Source organism: Triplophysa rosa, linkage group LG10, assembly GCF_024868665.1.
Source record: "Triplophysa rosa linkage group LG10, Trosa_1v2, whole genome shotgun sequence".
NCBI classification, from domain to species: domain Eukaryota; kingdom Metazoa; phylum Chordata; class Actinopteri; order Cypriniformes; family Nemacheilidae; genus Triplophysa; species Triplophysa rosa.
In genome coordinates this window covers 16,168,007-16,186,932 of record NC_079899.1, presented here as the reverse complement: position 1 = coordinate 16,186,932, position 18,926 = coordinate 16,168,007, and the positions used below count along the sequence as shown (strand labels likewise).

General features: G+C 39.7%; 1 protein-coding gene across 1 annotated transcript; it reads right to left on the bottom strand.

The window, feature by feature from the left end:
- Positions 1-10,084: 10,084 nt before the first annotated feature.
- calm1a (calmodulin 1a) lies at positions 10,085-18,926 on the bottom strand. Its single transcript, XM_057343669.1, has 6 exons — positions 18,823-18,926; positions 14,229-14,259; positions 13,888-14,031; positions 11,911-12,017; positions 11,345-11,480; positions 10,085-11,110 (listed from the first exon to the last, which is right to left on the bottom strand). The coding sequence occupies exons 1-6, from the start codon at positions 18,823-18,825 to the stop codon at positions 11,082-11,084; spliced, it is 450 nt and encodes a 149-aa protein (XP_057199652.1). The 5' UTR covers positions 18,826-18,926; the 3' UTR covers positions 10,085-11,081.

The window sequence follows — 18,926 nt, the reverse complement described above, 5'->3', positions numbered from 1 at the left end:
ACTGATAGGGGAACCAAGAGTGAGGAATGTCAGACGGGACTACCCAAGGAGGAGAGTCACTACGTGTGGAGCACTAGCTCAAGCATAAGGGTTCGTCTCGTGAGGGAAACACACCTATACTGGGCCTGGAATATGAGCCGCTCCACTCAGCTTGTAAGCTCGAAGTGCTTAGTGATGGATGGAATGCCTATACTTCGTCCAGTGGAGGAAGTAAGGAGGCTGGAACAGCGCACTGACTCACCTCTTGAAGGGGAGAAGGCGCAGAAGAAAGTCATACAGGGTTGAAATGGTTTAAAGGGTGTTATCACACACTGGTTTGAAAGATTATATAGTTATTGTTATTAACTATAAATTATATCTTTCTAGCTATGGTTTTTGGTGTGAACAGGCCTTAACACATCTCAGATTGCAATACATTGAAATTGGTTGTTAACATAGCATAATTTTAAAAAGCTAGATCTTAATAGATCAAATATAAATTCAAGTATGATCCAGGCCTTGCTATTCCCGGTTTAATTTCTTTTCCTCTCTCACTCTCATACACACACACTTCCCTTTTCACCACAGTTCATGTATGTTAGATGAGCTGACTGTTTCCTGTCTCAAGGCACGGTTGAATACCTTTTAAACCATTCAAAGATTGATGAAGGTCCAAAAGCTCACAAGCACGTAAAATATAATACAGTTAAAAGACACGACTAGGGCAGCCGTCATCTAAAAAGCAAATGAATGACGTGGCCTAATAAAAAAGGAGTTGGGGAGAGTAAGGAATGCGAGGTGGGAAAAGCAGAGAGTGAATTATTTAATGCGCTTACTGGCCTGTCTTAAACTAATGAGAGCTTGCTGCTCGCATCTTAACCGGACGGCCCGCGCTCCCTGGAGGCCTCCAGGAGGTTCTCGAGAACATATAGAAAAAGCTGCAACAAGGGTTTGGTTGTTATTGAACAGGTATTTTTTTTAGTGTCAGCCAAAGTGTTTACGCCTCTAGAGGTTTTTTTGCCTCACCTCGTTCCAGCTGTAGAGAGCCGTATGGCGTAAACAGCCCAGAACACTCGCTCACTGGGTTTTTGATCTAGGTCAGGAGCACAGACAACCTTAATGAAGCCTTCGTGAAAGCATTATTCTTCTAGTTTCTGTAGACACTACATTAAAGCTTTTGACTAATCTTGACCATTATTTGATGATCTAGATTGTAGGGCATCAGGCTGAGGGGTTTCAGGTGTTTACTTATCAGACCACTGTACTGTTTATATAGTACGTATGCTACCATATACAAAAGAGCTTTGCTTTATAAAAATTATGCGTAAATCATTTTTACTGACCTTGTCTCTGCTTATCTCACTCTCTCTTGCTTTCTATCACTCTGGTTTCATTGCTCGGATCTTGTCATTGATAAGCAGCCAAGCTCAGTTCTCACATCAGAGGACAGGATCAATAAGAGAGACCCTGGGGAAATTGATTTTTTAGGGTGAAAGGGTTTGCTCACATTCTCACGTTCTCTGGTGGGAAAGTTGGTCTGCAGCATTCAAAATGATTTTCAGGTCAAGCAGAAATGCATGTAGAACAGCTCTTTCAAAAATGACAACTTCACTGTACATAAAACAACAAAATATGTATTTTTATTTAATTTTACAGTTTTATTTTACAGAACTAATTAATTAGTTTGATTAATTACAGAAATGCAAAAAAAGTAAAATTACAGAAATAAACAGCAAATTTACAAGCTGGATGAAAAATAATAACAAAAATCTTATTTGACTTTTTCTGGGGTATTACCGGTTTTTACGAGAATTTCTTATTACAGTTTTCACCTTCATTTTACAAATCCTTATCATTTTCATCTGTATAATGCAAAAGGGGATTTTAGCTTGCTGTAGTGTTATGGCTGTTTTGAGTGATCCCCATTCAATGAAAGCTAATGGGAACTGGGACAGTTTAAAAACATTAAAAACAAATCAATATTAAATATCATAAACGTGGTCCAGACAACTTATCAGATATGTATGATATAATGAAGTCATACTTGGTTGGTTGGAACATGAGGATGAGTAAACAATGAGAATATTCTCATTTTCTTTAAGGGTCCATGGTTCTGTTCTTTAATAATCCTATTTTAAGGTGCAAAATTATGTTCGAGACAAATTAATTTGCTATTTTCCCAGAAAATCTGACAGCGATTACACATGGATCCATATGCCCTCTCTTCACATGTCCGGCGTCATGTTGACTGGCGATTATCCCGGCGAGGGGTGTTGACATTGCACAGGGGCATTTACTGTCATTTATGTCCCAACAGCATTAGCCTAACAGATAATGTAGCTAGACTTTGCAGTGGCTTTCAAATGTGTGGGGAAAGTGGGTCCGTGAGTGAGAGTGTGTAAGGTGAGTCTTTCATCCATGACCCCCGCTGGTTCAAACAGTACCCACAGAGTGTTGATAGCAAAGTGTCGTCTATCAGCAGTAGATTAGTGTGTGTGTGTGTGTGAGAGAGAGATGGGACATAGAAATTTGGCTCATTGTTTTGAAGCGTGACAGTTCTCAGTGTCAGTGTCACACTCTGAAAATTCTCAGGGGCCGTGACCCTTCACAAAGCCTCTGGATCTGTGTGATCTTGGGTTATTATTTGGATCTACATTGAAGTTCAAACCAGGCCTTACTAAATATTCGCCTCATAGTCAGGACTTAAAGGTTAGGTAAGGTAAACAGTTCACCCATATGAATACATATAGGTATTTTAAAATGCTTGTAACCAAACAGTTCTTGGCCACCCACCATTGACTACCATAGTAGGAAAAATGAAAATGGTACTCAAAAGTGTCCCAGAACTGTTTTCTGTCCCACATTCTTCAAAATATCTTCTTTTGTGTTCAACAGAACAACTACATTTTTCCTAAGATGGTAGTCAATGGTGGCCAAGAACTGTTTGGTTACAAGCATTCTTCCAAATATCTATCTCTGCGTTCATCAGAACAAATACATTTATACAGATTTGGAACAACTTCATTTAATAGTAAATGAAGTCAGAATTTCATTTTTGGATGCTTGTTTCAACGGTTTTGCAATTCTGTGTTGCTAGCAGTGCAGAAATCATATATTCAGCCAAAAATAAATATTTTCTCATCATTTATTCACACTCATGTTGTTCCAAACCTGTATAACCTTCTTCTGCAAAACACACTAAAAAGATATTTTGAAGAACATCGGTGGTCAAACAATATTGGACCCTATTGACTTCCATATGGACACAAAACCATTTCCCAAAAAAGATTTTTCTCAAAATATCCTCTTTTCTCTTCCACAAAATAGAGTCGTATACCAGTTTTGAACAACATGATGACAACAATGATGACACAATATTTTAGGTATAGAGATCTATACCTTTAAGTAGGCTAGAAGTAAGTAGAGTCCCAATTAATTACATTGTTTTATATTTTACTTTGTCTTTTTTTCTGTTTGACAGATTTTTAACTAAGTGATTGCATTTCAAGGTTCATTTCTGTCCACCAAAAACTTCTCTCATTAATACAAATCAACTCAAACACAGTACGTGCACGCGTACACGCACACACACACCAATGGCGGTTCCGCTTAGAAACTGCTCAAGATTACTGACACTATGTGGTACAAATTATGTATTTCCCACAGGGGTGTCCAGTCTGCAAACTGTTACACCAAATGACTGTCCTTTCAACACGTCCCTCCCTCTCTCTCTCACACACACAAACACAAACACTGAATACCCAATATATTCCTTACTGCTCCTATAGTTGGACACATTTTAAATGATATAATAATATCATAATATGAGACAATAAACTGTGTGTTTGATGTGTGTGTGTGTCACTGTGTGTGTGTCACTCGCTCCTCATCCATCCATCCAGTCGTCCATCGTCTGAAAACGTGGGAGGACGAGGAACAGATGGAGAGTGGGGAAAGAGACGGACATAGCAGGAACACCCAGCGAGAGAGAGATAGAAAGGATTAACTATGGGCAGAACTTACTGTACTATGTCAATAAAATGAAAATTCAATTCAAGTTAATTAACTTTATTTACAGCTCTTATAACAGTGCAGATCGTTTCCAAATAGCTTTAGAATGTACTTTTACACACTGTCCTTAAAATTTGATGTACCCAAATGACCCTTCAGTAAATGTACTCGGCCTCATGTCTTACATTTGAACTCAAACATGAATAAGATTTCAGAATAGCAGTGAATTACATTTCCTCAAATTTGATTTCAAATACATTTCATGCACACCAAATGTATGGTTTTACACGAATTGATATATAGCAAATGAGTTGTTTTGGACTGTTTATATAATGTTTTTTGTTACATTTGATTTGTAGCTGAAATGTACAGCTTTAAAATACACTTAAACAAAAGCATGGCCTTGTGTACAAAATATCAGCATTATAAATCAATCAAAGAGAGCATTCAGAATGTCTCACCCTGCAAGTTATTTTGAGATCCTAGAACACTGCTGCTGCTCTAAATGTGGCTGCATTTAACATGATCATTCCACAACACAGCTATTTACTCTGTGCGTGAAGCGTGAACCACGGACCGCATACTATCCCCCCCTTTGAAATGCCGGATAGTGTGTGTTTATGTGGATGGTTTCTTATGTTACTGTAACACAAGCTTGTATTCTTTCAGTAGCCAATGTGTCACTGACCTGCAGTGTGTATGTGTGTGTGCTTGTGAAATATTAATGAACTGTTTTACTCCAGCATCATTTAACCGCAGAGAGGACCTGTCAATCAATAAACTCCACCCCTACCTCCACTCATACTTAGAATGCATGACCTCACTCTCTTCCCCTTACACACACACACACACACACACACGTACAAAGTGAAGCGTTAGGTGGGACAGTCGAAATGCTGATGGCTGCATTCTTAAACTGCCCACTCATCACACACTCATATCTCATTCCCCCCTACTGGGCATTTTTCTTACACCATATGGGCTTTCCCACTTCCGTACACACTCAAACACACACACTTGGTGTCTGACACACACTAGACCAGACACACAAACACACTCTGAGCCAATGAGTAATTTGAAGGTGTTGTGTGTCATTTTTTTGGAGGATCTATTGACAGAATTGCAATATAATATACATAAGCATGCCTTGAGAGGTGTATAAAGACCTTGCATAATGAAGCTTATGTTTTTATTACCTTAGAATGAGCTATTTCTATCTACATACACCGCGGGTCCCCTTACATGGAATTCATGTTGTTCTAAAGTAGCTCTAAACGGACAAACTGCTCTACAGAGTGCTTTCATAAATACGTTATACGGCAAAGAAGCGAAAACATGACGACGTCAGCCACTGTAGCGCTTCGAAAGGGAGGGGTGGAGTGAGGTGTTGGTTGCAATTCCCAACCTTACCACCAGATTAAATTTCATACACTAGACCTTTAAAATACAAGGATTGTTATGGTAACTCTGCACACTCACTTCATAATGAAATATTGATTTGAAGTTATTTCGTGAGAGGAAAGAGAATGTGGAGTGATATGAGATTCGTGAAATGTAGAAAATCAATTGCCTGGGACAGCAAACAATTATACAGTTTTAGAGGACATATGTGGGCAATTCCATGTAAATGTCAACCGTAAGATGAAAAAAATAAAGTTTTTACCAAAGGTTTTTTAACATACTGATAGATGTCAATTTTGGTGTTTTAAATACTCATATGAAGTCTCAACGTTTTTAAAGCATTTCTTGCTTTTAAAGCAGTTTTCCATAGTCAGGTAAGTGAACTGTCACATCCATAATGGTTCATATTCCTCATAAATAGACAAATGAAAATTAAAACTATTTTATGTTCTATAAAGAGCCATCTCTTCTCTATTTGCTGGTTTGCACATTTTATTTGTTAATTCACATCCTACAACGTATGTTGTCTCTCAAAAACCTGCGTCCTTTTGTCACATCCACAACGCATAAATTTTTTTCTCTTTTAAAATAGAAATCTCATGCAAAGACTGATATTTTTCTGATGTCTAGACTATTAACAGAGGTTTAGTAAAATATAATGATTCATGTGTTGGTAATAAATACATTCTCTGAGAATTTATATTTCAAGTTTTGACTGAAAATGTCACATCCATAACGCTGGAACTGCCCATATGTAAACGCCATAAATGACCAGAACCTATATAAGAATCAAATATTTCCCAAAGCCATATAGTATACTTAAATATGAAAGTCTTTGTCTTTTGTTCATTTAACTAATCTTTAGGCAGTATTTTCTAAATCACTATTAGTTAAAAATGTCATGTCAAGTTTCTCCATGTCAACGGACCCCCAGGGGCCCTGGTTGAAAACCCCGGCTTTAAATGATCTGTGCAGGTCAGGGTGTTAACAGATAACAAAAGCTCCTGATACATTTCATGCCTTGTTGTAACGTGAGCTGTTCCCCACAGGCGTGTGACATCGAGCATCTGCCTGTTGAAGAGGTAGTTTAGCCAAAAATAGTTTAGCCAAAAATACAAATTCTGCCATCATTTACTCACCATCGTGTGATTCAAAACCTGTATATGACTCTTTCTTTTGTGGAACACAAAGATAGAAGATATTTTGAGAAATGTCTCAGTGGTTTTGTGCTCTTACAATGAAGGCCAATGGGAGCCAATGTCGTTTGGGTAACAACTTTCTTCAAAATATCTTTTTGTGTTCTGCAGAAGAAAGAAAGTCTTACAGGTTTGTAAGCACATGAGGGTAAGTAATTGATGAAATATACTGTATATATTTGTGGTGAAAAGTTTTAAAGCAGTTTTTTGGACCACTTCATGTGCATCACCTTTTAAAGTGCCCCTCATTTTGTGGAGATCTAGAGGAGCTGAACTCTTGGCTGGGTGTGAATTGAAAATCTCTGCCGGATAATGCCAGCTCGGGCGGGGTGAGAAAGGAGCCATCAGGATAAGATGACCTTATTGGCACAGTGTGAATGCAGAGCAAACGAGTGAATGACAGGCCTGTGGCCTTGATTCAGCTTTAGAGCGCAGGGTATTGTGTGCGGTTGTGTAGAAAGAGTTTAAAGCAACACACAGGAGGGGGCAAGACCAAAGAAACAGCGTTTCACAGTTGATGGAATCTGCTTGACTGAGCATTATGTAAATGCATTGGTACTTTTTTCCTCGACTTTTTATCACCGCACAACTGCTGCACTGGAACTTGTTTGCACTCGTCTAAGTCAGATTACAAAGACAAAACCCTCATAGTTCACAGGAAAATAAAAATTCTGTCATCATTTGCTCGCCCTCATGTCGGGCGGTGGTGCCTCACAGCAAGAAAGTCCCCGGTTCAGGTCTGGCTGGGATGGGAAGCCTTTCTGTGTGGAGTTTGCATGTTCTCCCTGTGTCAGCGTGGGTTTATTCCGGGTGCTCCGGTTTCCTCCCACAGCCCAAATACATGCAGTTTAGGTTGATTGAGGATTCCAAATTGTCCCCCCAACTTTTGTGTGGATCAACTTGTGTATAGAACAGACTTGTGTATGGATTGACTGGTTCGAGCCATATAGCCTGAAATGCTGGAATGGCATTAAGAATGTATAAAACAAACTCACTCTCATGTCATTTGAAACCTATATGACTCTCTTCTGTGGAACAGAAAAGAAGATATTTTGAGAAATGTTTCAGTTCTGTGTCCATACAGTAAAAGCCAAATAGGGACATTCTTTAACATATCTTTTGTGTTCTGCACAAGAAAGTCATACAGGTTTGAAAAGAGGGTGACTAAATGATGTCAGAACTTTCACTTGTAGGTGAACTATCCCTTTAAATTAAAAATAATGTAATGCAAAGAATGCAAACCTAATACATTTCTAAGGCAAAATGAAAACAAATTTCATTTTTCTACAATATGTTTGTGTGGTGTTCGGCTCAGTTATGTAAGTGCTCTCTGTATGTGGGAAGTTTTGGCCGTTCTTGCTCAGATTCCTCCCAAAAAACCTGAAAGTATGCAACCAAATGAACCGCAAAACGTGTTTGAGTGAACTGTCTGGTGGCATATCTTAGAGGCACACAGGAGGCTTTTTACCAAAACCTGAGAAACTTTGTCCAAATCATCTGATAGGGCAACATTCCTCCATTCCAGTATTTCCTTTAGCCATTCGCTTTTTCTTCTTCTTGGATGAAGTAATGCAATGAATACACACACAGCCATGTGCAGCTTCTCAGTCAGAAGGGCATAGAGACGTGGGCCGTGCACACACACACTAACATTCTCTCCTCCCACACTCCTGTCACTGTATCCTGTTCTTCATTGCTAAGCAGCACATAGTAGATGCACTATCATGCACCCGCACCCACCCTACCAAGCACACTATAGCACTCATAGGAGCGCAGTCTTTAAATAGCTCCAAATTAAGGAGCGCATCTGAAAAATGGGTGCGGAGCTATCACGTGTGAGCACGATATATATAGTACTGCAAGAATGTGTGTGTTATAATAATTACAATAAAAGAACCTTAACAAGGATCTACTGTAGAAATAAACTCTGCCTGACTACAGGAGGTGGATCATGTTGCTGTAGTTTAATCAGGCGTAGAAACACACACACACACACACGCGCACGCACGCACGCACGCACACACACACACACGCACGCGCGCACACACACACACACACACACTCTAGAGCAGGCATTGTCAATTGGCGGACCGCGGGCCGGATGCGGACCTTTGCTTCGTTACATCCGGACCGCGAGACATTTAAAATTTTGACTCTTTCAGTTGTTTAAATTGAGCCGCGCGTCTACACAACGGAGAATCACATCACGCGTACTCAGGGACATTTATGTAATTGATCTTTTGTCGCTATATCCTGTGATATCTTTTAGCTATAAACGCGCTTCATTGAACCCTTTCCGCTCCGCGTGCGCTGCTTTTCTCCCGCCAAAGACGCGCCGCATGAAGAGCAGCAGACACGTGCTTATTTGAACAACACTAGTGCAGACACGCAGAGTAGATAAATGGAGACACAACAGTAAACAAAATGCATCAATATTAAAGTATTTGTTTCTGTCTGTTTACTGTTTGCTATATGTATCCAACCTTTCAACCAGATGTGCGATATTTTATGAACGTTTTTATCTAGCCTACATTTAATCATTAGCATTATTGATCAGCATGTAAACATTTGTGTCCCTGTGAAAACCCAGGCTAAAGTCTCATAAACGAATTAATTATTAAATAACAAGCATCAAAGATTAATTTCAAGCATTAACTAAAATTTTTATCTTTGAAATGGCATTATTCAGTCAATATTGAAGATATTGTTGTTATATTTTCTCAGAATATTCTGTAGGTTGATTTTATGTAGAAAACAGTAAAAAGACTCACTGTGTTTTCACTAACAGGATCACATTTTGTTCTAATTGGGAATTTAAAGATAGAAGTAGTTCTGGTATGAAAGGCATGGAAAGGCTAATTTAGTAAGTAATGTTTTCTGTTTACGATGAAAGCAATTTAATTCTTACATTAAATTTGTTGTTTGTAGCTTTTTTAGTTACAAATATTAATGATCAGACTTCTATTAAGAGGGCATTCCGCTAGAGCCACAGAGCCTACAATACTACTGTGGATATCAAAATATAAAATAAATGGCCTAAAAGATCATAACTTTTATATATCCAAGTGGGCTAAATTGATTAAATATTTATTTTATTTAAAAAAAAACATTGTCCGGACCTCCGTTTGTAAGAAAGTATAAAGACTGGACCTCTTGGAACTTTTATTGAATACCCCTGCTCTAGAGTATATTTTTCGGCTCCCACATGGCTTTTGATATCCCCCTCATCCACTAGAGCCACAGACCCAGGTTGCCAGGCAACCCTTAAAATCCCCATAGACACACACGCTCAAGCCTCTGCTTGGATAACTCAACACTCATGCAACATGACATTTATATATATATATATATATATATATATATATACAGAGACATAGGAAAAGAGAGTGGTTGCCATGGCGATTTCTGTAGGATGGCTGCAAAGCCTAAATGCTAGTTCATATATGGGGGTTATTTGTATAAAAGCATGCTGATGACAATAACGACAAACATGGTCATTGTCGGATTCATGTTCTTTTATTGGAAAAAAAATTAAAAGACGAGCATGTACAACTTGGAATGAACAAAAACAGAACCGAAGGTGGGCAGTCGAAAGAAAACCCTGATGAAAAGCCCTCTGCACTCTCCAGAGACATCGACGTGCTCACAGTCAGCGCCCAGAGCAAAACTAAAGATAAAAACATTTATGGTACAGTCACTGATCCCTCACCCGAAAAGCACTTTCACGGGAGGTGAAAGGTCGCACCCTGAACGCCCCAGCCACTCCCTCCCACTAAACGCCCCACTATCGGGCACAATGCACAAAGAAACAAAACACCAAATATCCTGACATGCCAAACATAGTTTAAAATCTCTTAAATGCTATTTTTTTCTTAAAAATATCTCTTTAGTTATTGAAGCAAACTGAAAAGGTCCCATTCATTTGTCCTCTACGCAGATTCCTATCCCACCCCCACCCACCCAAATCCCAGTTCCCAAACTGTATTATCCCACTTTAATTAATTCAGACTGTTCCAAACCCCTAGAACGCTCTGACAGACATCGCTGAGGTTTCCGCCCAGTGGCGGCTTCAGACTCAAGCTGCATGCATGTAGAACAGAAACAGGAAGTAGAAGACGATTGGCCAGCCCAAACATCGCCAATAGCAAATGGAACTAGTTAAGCAGTTCACCAGATGCTTTTACTTTAGTTTCTGAAGGTTTGATATCAGGATTATTAGGTTATCTTTTTGAAGATGTCTAAGCAGTTCTTTGGGAACAGGACCACTAACCAGTACATGCAGGTCATTTATGTTTGTTTACTTTTTTTGTTTGTTTTGTTTTGTATATATATTTTTATTCTTTTTTTTCTATATATGGACATTTTATATTTTTTAACATTCAGTTTTTCTATACAGAAACAGTATGAATAAATGAATATTTTTGCGTAAGAGGTAAGTAAAATATTTGACTTGATTTTTTGTCTTCTAAAGAGGTCAGCGAAAACAGAGGAGCTTCACTTTGCCGTCATCATTTGTACAAATTCTGTGGAAAGAAAGAGACGCAGGACATTAAACATGAGGGTGACGTTTAGCAAATATAAAAAGAATTCATTCACATTCATTTAAAACTTTGAATTGATCTCTTCTCTCTTATGCTTGAATGACCTTTCGTAATCCAAACTACATTATTTTAATTGAAGTCAAAAATAATTTCTAATCTGCAGATAAAGGTGACCTGTTTCGCCGCAGGTAATCCCAGCGCACAGCTGTGTCGTACCTTCATAATTGACCTGACCGTCGCCGTCGATGTCAGCTTCTCTGATCATCTCATCCACCTCTTCATCCGTCAGCTTCTCGCCCAAGTTCGTCATAACATGGCGAAGCTCTGCTGCGCTGATGTAGCCGTTCCCGTCCTAACAGAGACCGATCAATAAATCATGCATTAAGTCATGCCATTAAAAAAATCAATTGAAATCGATTGCGGTCAATGGGGAAAATGTTAATGACACGTTATGGAGGCTCAAATGGTTATTTGTAGACAAACATGTAGAAGTTAAGAATGTATTTTTATTCAGAATTTTGTGCATATATTAACAGAATCCAAATTGTGCACAACATAGTAAATTCATCAAAATTCCCAGTAAAACCTCCATCAACAGTGAAAACAACCTTTACGTGAATTGCTCTGCTGTCATGTGCTTTTTTAAGCAACAGCAGCTTTATGTGGAACAGGCGCTTGTTGTTTATTTTTCCAAGGATTGGTTTGTTTTCTTCCTGCCTCTTCACTGTTTCCATAGTAACAACAACATCATCTTCCCTCAATACCCCATTTCCAAACCTGACCTTGTCAAACACTCTGAAAGCTTCACGGATCTCCTCCTCGCTGTCCGTGTCTTTCATTTTACGGGCCATCATTGTCAGAAACTCGGGAAAATCAATGGTTCCATTACCTGAGAGAGAGAGAGAGAGAGACAGAAAATAAACAGATCTAGTCAGATGCGTTTAGGGAAAAGAAAAAAAACTGTAGGTCTCGTCTCAGTAGAGGAACACACAACACTGTTCTGGGGTTTTCAGGTTGAACTGTGTGTGGTTTTGGTTCCCCTGACGTTTATCAAGCTAAGGTGGAATATTTCCATTAGACGGGACAAATACAGTATGACATCCCCCCCGTGTGCATATGTGTGTGAAAATGATCACCAGACCCGTTCCCTGAGGGCTCACACTGCGTTGTGTAAACTGACAATGTGGGTGTATACGTGCATGTGTGTGCGTATTTGTGCTTCTTCACTTTCTATGTCCCTCTTACTCGAGCACTTCACAAACAAACACAAACACTCTCTCGATTCCATTGGTGTCGCTGCCAAAGTGGATTATGTAAAGGATTCAAGCGGTCTTTATTACCAACTGTTATTCAATGGGCTTTACTGCTGTCTGACCTATAAAAACGACTCTATACCACACGATCACATTTTCTAATAACAATATTAGAGAAATTCATAAGCGCTCCGCATAATCAAAAGTGCTAATAATCCAACAATGTTCCGGTGGTATCATGTGATATCACTGTGCATTGTAACAATAACCCCCTCTCATCTAATATCACAACAGCGTACTGGATCATGTGGTAATGACATCACCTCTGTAATAAGAGAAGCGTCCCAGGCCTTTTACATTCATCTGCCAGCTCACTTGCACCCCAGCTAATTACACAACAAGATAACTGCTTAATCACAGGGAGAGACAGTTTAATCTCAATGAGGTTAGGACAGCTTCCAACAGAAAATGTGCCAGTGTGAGACAAGTGACGAGGTCTCCTCGTGAGCCAAGAATGTTAGGCGAGATGTCCTGGACAGAATCATTAGAAGAATGTTTGTAGGTAAACTTTAAATCAGACCCATTTCATTTTATCTTAGAACAGGGCTTTAGATTTAACACATTCATTTAGTAGGGGGGGTGTAACGATTCGATAAAATACATGATATGGGATTCATGATAGGATAGTATCACAGTATTTTCAACTAAATGAAAAATTGAATCAGAAATTCAGATAACAGATTAATTCCCAAACATTAACATTTAAACAATTCAACACTTAAGGTTTTACTGAACCTTCTGTATGCCCCCTAATAAAAAATAAATATGTCTGTGACATTAAAATGAACAAGAACAATGAAAAAAATTCTCATGGTCTCATGGAGTAAAAAGAACAAAATAAAAAATTACATATTTGAATGAAGGTCACATGTTGGCGACTCAACCAATAGACATAATTTTGTTATATTACATAGTTTTATTACATACACAACACATTTTTTTTGTATTGTGATTTATTGTGTTACAGTATAATATTACACTGCAATAATTTAGTGTCATTTGTGTCATTCCCTCTTACCCACACACAAATTACATAATTAAGTATTTTATACCATAAAGTAATTCAAGGTAGTAAGGGATAGTTCACCCAAAAATCATCCCCCATTCACTGCCATAGTAGAGAAAATAATACTATGGGAGTCAATGGGGGTTGAGATCTGACTGGTTACTGACATTCTTCCAAATATCTTCCTTTGTGTTTAGCAGAACAAAGTCATTTATACAGGTTTTGAACAACCCGAGAGTGAGTAAATGACGACAGAATTTTCATTTTTGGGCAAAATATCCCTTTAAATAATTTCTGCGTGACATACAAGTCTATTTTTATTCACACAATAATGAAGGACTGATCGACAGCACGACTAACATGCATATTCTTTGAAAATCTCAGGTATGACAGTGATACGCCTGCTGCGATACCTTCCTCAGGTGTAATCACGCACTCACCGTCAGCATCCACTTCATTGATCATGTCCTGCAATTCAGCCTCTGTGGGGTTCTGCCCGAGTGATCGCATCACTGTGCCCAACTCTTTAGTTGTGATGGTACCGTCCCCATCCTTATCGAACAAGGAGAACGCCTCCTTAAACTCTGAGGAAACAAATGACAGAAGCATTAGATCACAAGATGGATCCATTTGAAACATTGTGTTTATAAGATCCACTTGTCTGAGGTCTTTTAAAGAGAGAGCAGTTTATACTGAAAAGTAGAAAGTTGCTTGTCTTTCATTCTGGACGCTAGTAAATTTCATGTTTACAATACAAACACACAAAGGGAACTTGACTTACCAGCAATTTGTTCCTCGGTAAGTTGGTCAGCCTGAAGATGGAGAAGAAATGTACGTATGCAAAGAGAGATGTAGGGGGATAAAAGAGAGAAAATGTGGGTCAATAAAAGCTTGAAGCAGTCATTACTGTATTGTGCCAAGCACTGTGCAACTGAGCAATCTCAAATGGCGCATATGTTGGGTCGACAAGAAAAACAACATGGTAGAATCAAAACAAAGCACACCTAGATTCTAAAATATTAAAACAACATATCACAAAATAGTGAAAGTCTTTGAAAAGCAAATAAAACAACATGACAATAAAAAAAATAGGTGAACAAACTGATCTGATCCTTTTACGAGGATGCTAATTTGTACGAATTCGTACAATTTGCACAGTACACTACATGAAGAGTCAATAGGTGAACTCTAACTATTTTAATTCAAAATCTAATTTGTATGATCAAAGGCGGGGTGTCCGATTTCTCTTAGCCGTTGTTGATGTTCAAATCACCAAAACAAACACACCCCTACCCCCATCTTTCGCTTTCTTCAGCGCTCGGCTTGGCTAATGTTTGTCCTGTGCACCTTACTGCTGATTGGCTACAAGGTTGTTTTGGTACTCGGCCCGACTCAGTTGTCTAAAGCGTAATTCAGAAATCGGTTACGACACCTTTAAGTAGTTTGTTATGACAAACTGCCATGCTATTTCCTTTAAAAAAGCACTCCGAAATAATCGCCCCCTACTGACCAGATTCAAGCAAAAGACACCCTGTCTGGGACACTCGCACCTCCCGTACCTACAGATTCTCAAAGTCCACACCAACCAATAACAAGACTATATTTCAACTTTCACAAGCACAACCTTTATGCCATCCATCTGAATTGCAGTCAAGTCAGCCACCAGCCTCTTCGCCTTGGGTTCGTTGTCCCAACCATCACTCTTCATTATTTTTTGACTGTTGTCCATCTTCACTGGTGCTTTCCTAGGTTTGACCTCTGCGGTGGGGCTTTTCAGAGTGGTAAGGCCATCGACTGCTCCCCGGACCATCACCAGACCTTCTGCCAGGCACTCGGCCCTTTTGAAGTTCTGCACACCCTGCCGCCTGACATCGTTGAGCTCTGTCCTACAATGGTGCAGGCAGTTCTTCAAATCCTGAACATCTCGCACCACGCTGTCAATGCGGCTGTTGGTGGAGTCCACCAGCATCTGCAGAAAGGACTCAATCAGTTCTTTATAAAAGAACTGCTGCTGGTCGAGAAGGTCGTAGACCATGGAGAGCGATACGGAGTTGTCCTCAGGGTAAATGACAGGTCTTTTCAGAGACATTCTGATCTGTTTGCGAGTAGATGTTGCCGCTTGCGCGTAGCAGCGAGTCTGGTTGATCAGGCTAATGGGACTCCGAGAGAACAAAGCTCACCTGATGCCCGAGGCCAGTGTTACTGTTCCAACCTCCTGGGCCGCATGACCGAGGCTGTGCAGAGTATCATGTGCCAAGAAATTGGGACGATTTTTGAGAAGCCCAAAGTGATTGATTGACACACCTAAATATGTGCCACAATCCGGGGCTGTCATCAGCACGCTGTGGTTACAAAGACGAGAAACTATTGTTTCCATATCTGAGATATGGGGGTGCTGTTGCATCATCTCACCAAAGCAAAGAATCCTGGGATGTATTGTGAGGCAGGTCAGCAGGTACACGCCGTGACAATTGACAGCTAAATTAAAAGGAGGGCATTACAGTAGTGGTCACTTTACCTGCTCCCGCAGTCATCTCGGTTTGCAGCTGGCTCTGGATTTGAGTTCATGTCTCTTTGATCACATGAGTTGCATTGCATCTGCTAGACGTGCCAACAATGGTTTTACGTTTCCAAGTGCAGATGCATTATTTCACTTGTCCCACAGTAACCATCTCATCGTGTTTATTTTTACCTCCCTTGGGCTGCTGTTAGACTGAGGGTTAAAGATCCGGACTGCTAACACAAAGGTTGCGAATTCAAATCCAGGTAGGGACAAAGCATGACCTGGAGAGTTGCAAATGTCCCTCCCACTCTATAATGACTGCTGTTGTGCATCTCGTTTCTCTCTCTCTCTCTCTCTCTCTCTCTCTCTCTCTCTCAAAGTGTAACCTAAATATGAGAATGTCATAAACTGTTTACTTATTTCCATCAATATTAGCAACAAAGTGATAGTTTACCCAAAAATGACAATTCTGTCATCATTTGATGTAATTTCAAACCTGCATGACTTACTTTCTTCTGCAGAACACAAAAGATCTTTTGAAGGATGTTGGTAACCAAACAATGGCAGTACCCATTGACTTGAATTGGTTTTGTGTACATACAATAGAAGGGAAGGGTCCGCCGTTGTTCGGTTACCAACATTCATCAAAATATCTTATTTTGGTTCTGCAGAAGAAAGTAAGTCATACAGGTTTGAAATGACATCATGAGGGTGAGTAAATGACAGAAATGACAATGTACATATTTCGGCAAATACCATTATGATCTACCAAGAGAGCGGTACTCTCAACTCCGTGTTTACATTACAGATTCAATGTGTGGGAAGGATTTCTTTCAGCTGATGGAAGGAGAATGAGATCCTGCACCAATACTGGAAGTCTTCCAGGCCACTTGCCATCCAGCAACGTTTTAAACACATCACACACCACCGCCAGGAATTTGGCCTGGATGTGAAAATGCTGCGTAACATTGCCTGGAATCTAGCCTTGATTTAGGAGTCGCCAAGCAGCGGCAGCTGAGAGACTGAGACGGTGCTTTGGACGGCCGGCGTACGATAATGAGTGCGGTATTGCCACTTTCACACCATGTTAACAGGAAGCCCCTAAGGCCCGTAACCACCACACTGCCAGAAAGATGTTGGCGGGACAGGTTGAAGCATATACGGACTAGATCTGGTCACTCCCTTGGACAGTTTGTGTACTCCACTTTTGCCAGAAAACAAAACGAACGCAGATATAACCACATCTAACACCCAAGACAGGAAGATGACTGAATATATACTCCTGACCAAAAGCGTGAAGGCGGCTTATGAACAAAACCATCTGTGAGATGTGACGCTCTAAAACAGCCATACGTTCCTGGCTAATCTTGTTGTTTCAATTTAAAGGTTTAACAAACAATTTCTAGGACAAAATATTCTAATCCAGAATTAAAATACTGATCTTATATAAAGAGTATAAAAACAGTGTGGTCATTCTATTAGCTTCATAGCAGTTCAGCATCATTTTTGGGATACACCCCAGAGGCGGCTGCATGAAGAAGCAGACTGTTTCTAGACCGTTCTGCATGGCAGAAAAAAACGTAGGTTATTTTCCTCACCAGGGCTTGCTGAATCCCATGGCATGGCTGCCTGTATGGGTGGGACGTCGAAACTAGAGCTTCAACCCAGCCAGAGGAAGAATATTTTACAAGATCCAACCCCAGGGAGGAAACAGACCAATGGGACTTTCACCTCACACAGCAACTATCCTCACCCTCACAGACCATTTGCTGTTAGTTTATTATGCAAACAGAGATAAATATCACCAAACCAAGCACGGTCTTGAATAACGCCCAGAAAAAAAAAGATGTAAAACTGAACCTTCTGGCAGGGTGAAGTGGAAAAGCTGAACCAGAAACATTTGTATGGACTCATTCGATCCATACTGACTCGTGATTTATTGAACTCACTCTGGTTCGGACATTCTTTCCATGTTTCTCGAACAATGTTTGCTTTCTTGAGCTAAAAGACATCTTTTAAACAAAGGTTTGTTCATTTCTCCCTTTTGTTGTCTTGTCAAGCATCTACCATGCAAGCTGTTATAAAGACGTTCACATGCAGACCAACAAATACACCTGTTACATTTACAATTCAACAATTACTAAAAGAACGACAGCAATGGGTTTAAATTATGTATCAAATGAAAGTAATACTTTTGTGGCATCCTAAACAAAAGCATAAAGGTCTTAATCTAGTTACGTCGACAGGTTTGATATCATAATTTTGATGCCCAATAAACGAACACCCGAAATGGAGGACATGGTCATATATATATAAAAGGGAAACAATCATTTAATGACGCGAGCTTCTTAATACAAATGAAGGAACGACTATCTACAAACAACAAAATCCAAATGACAGCTGCTTAATGCATCTCATTCATTTCATTATTCATTACTCTGTTCGGGACGGCCTGATTTAAGAGAGACTGATTTATGTACAAAGCCAAATTACTTGTTAAAGCAAGGCAAATATTGTCACAAACAATTAAGAGCACAACGCGTTCATGTCCTTATTTAACAGCATGAGCACCGATCATCTGTCCGCTGCTGTTCTGCACATCATCACAGCATAACAAAACGCATATGTCACATTTCCTGCCGCACTATGACATCAATAACACGGCAACACATTTATAATAATGAACAGATCAACCATCAATTGCGAAATACCGCGAAACACAGAACCGATCGTACTGCACATGAAATCCTATTTGCAGTACCAAAAACGTAGCAAATACGAACAGCATTTACGGATCTGTATATTAAGCGCAAATGTCGTAAAAGATGAGTGATGCATTTCTGATGGTTATCTAATGAAAGCTTATACGTACCATGTCTGAGGTGGAGAGTGGACTAGGTTTGTTAATCTACACTAGACTGCAACGCTGCTCTGTTCCCAATTAAAGCTCCACTGTACTAACGCAGCTCGCAGGGT

Coding starts and splice junctions, on each gene's coding strand:
- calm1a (XM_057343669.1), bottom strand. Junction 12,018..13,887: donor CAATGAAGTGGATGCTGACG/GTGAGTGCGTGA, acceptor TCTCTCTCTCAG/GTAATGGAACCATTGATTTT. Junction 11,481..11,910: donor CTTTCAGAGTGTTTGACAAG/GTCAGGTTTGGA, acceptor GGTCTCTGTTAG/GACGGGAACGGCTACATCAG.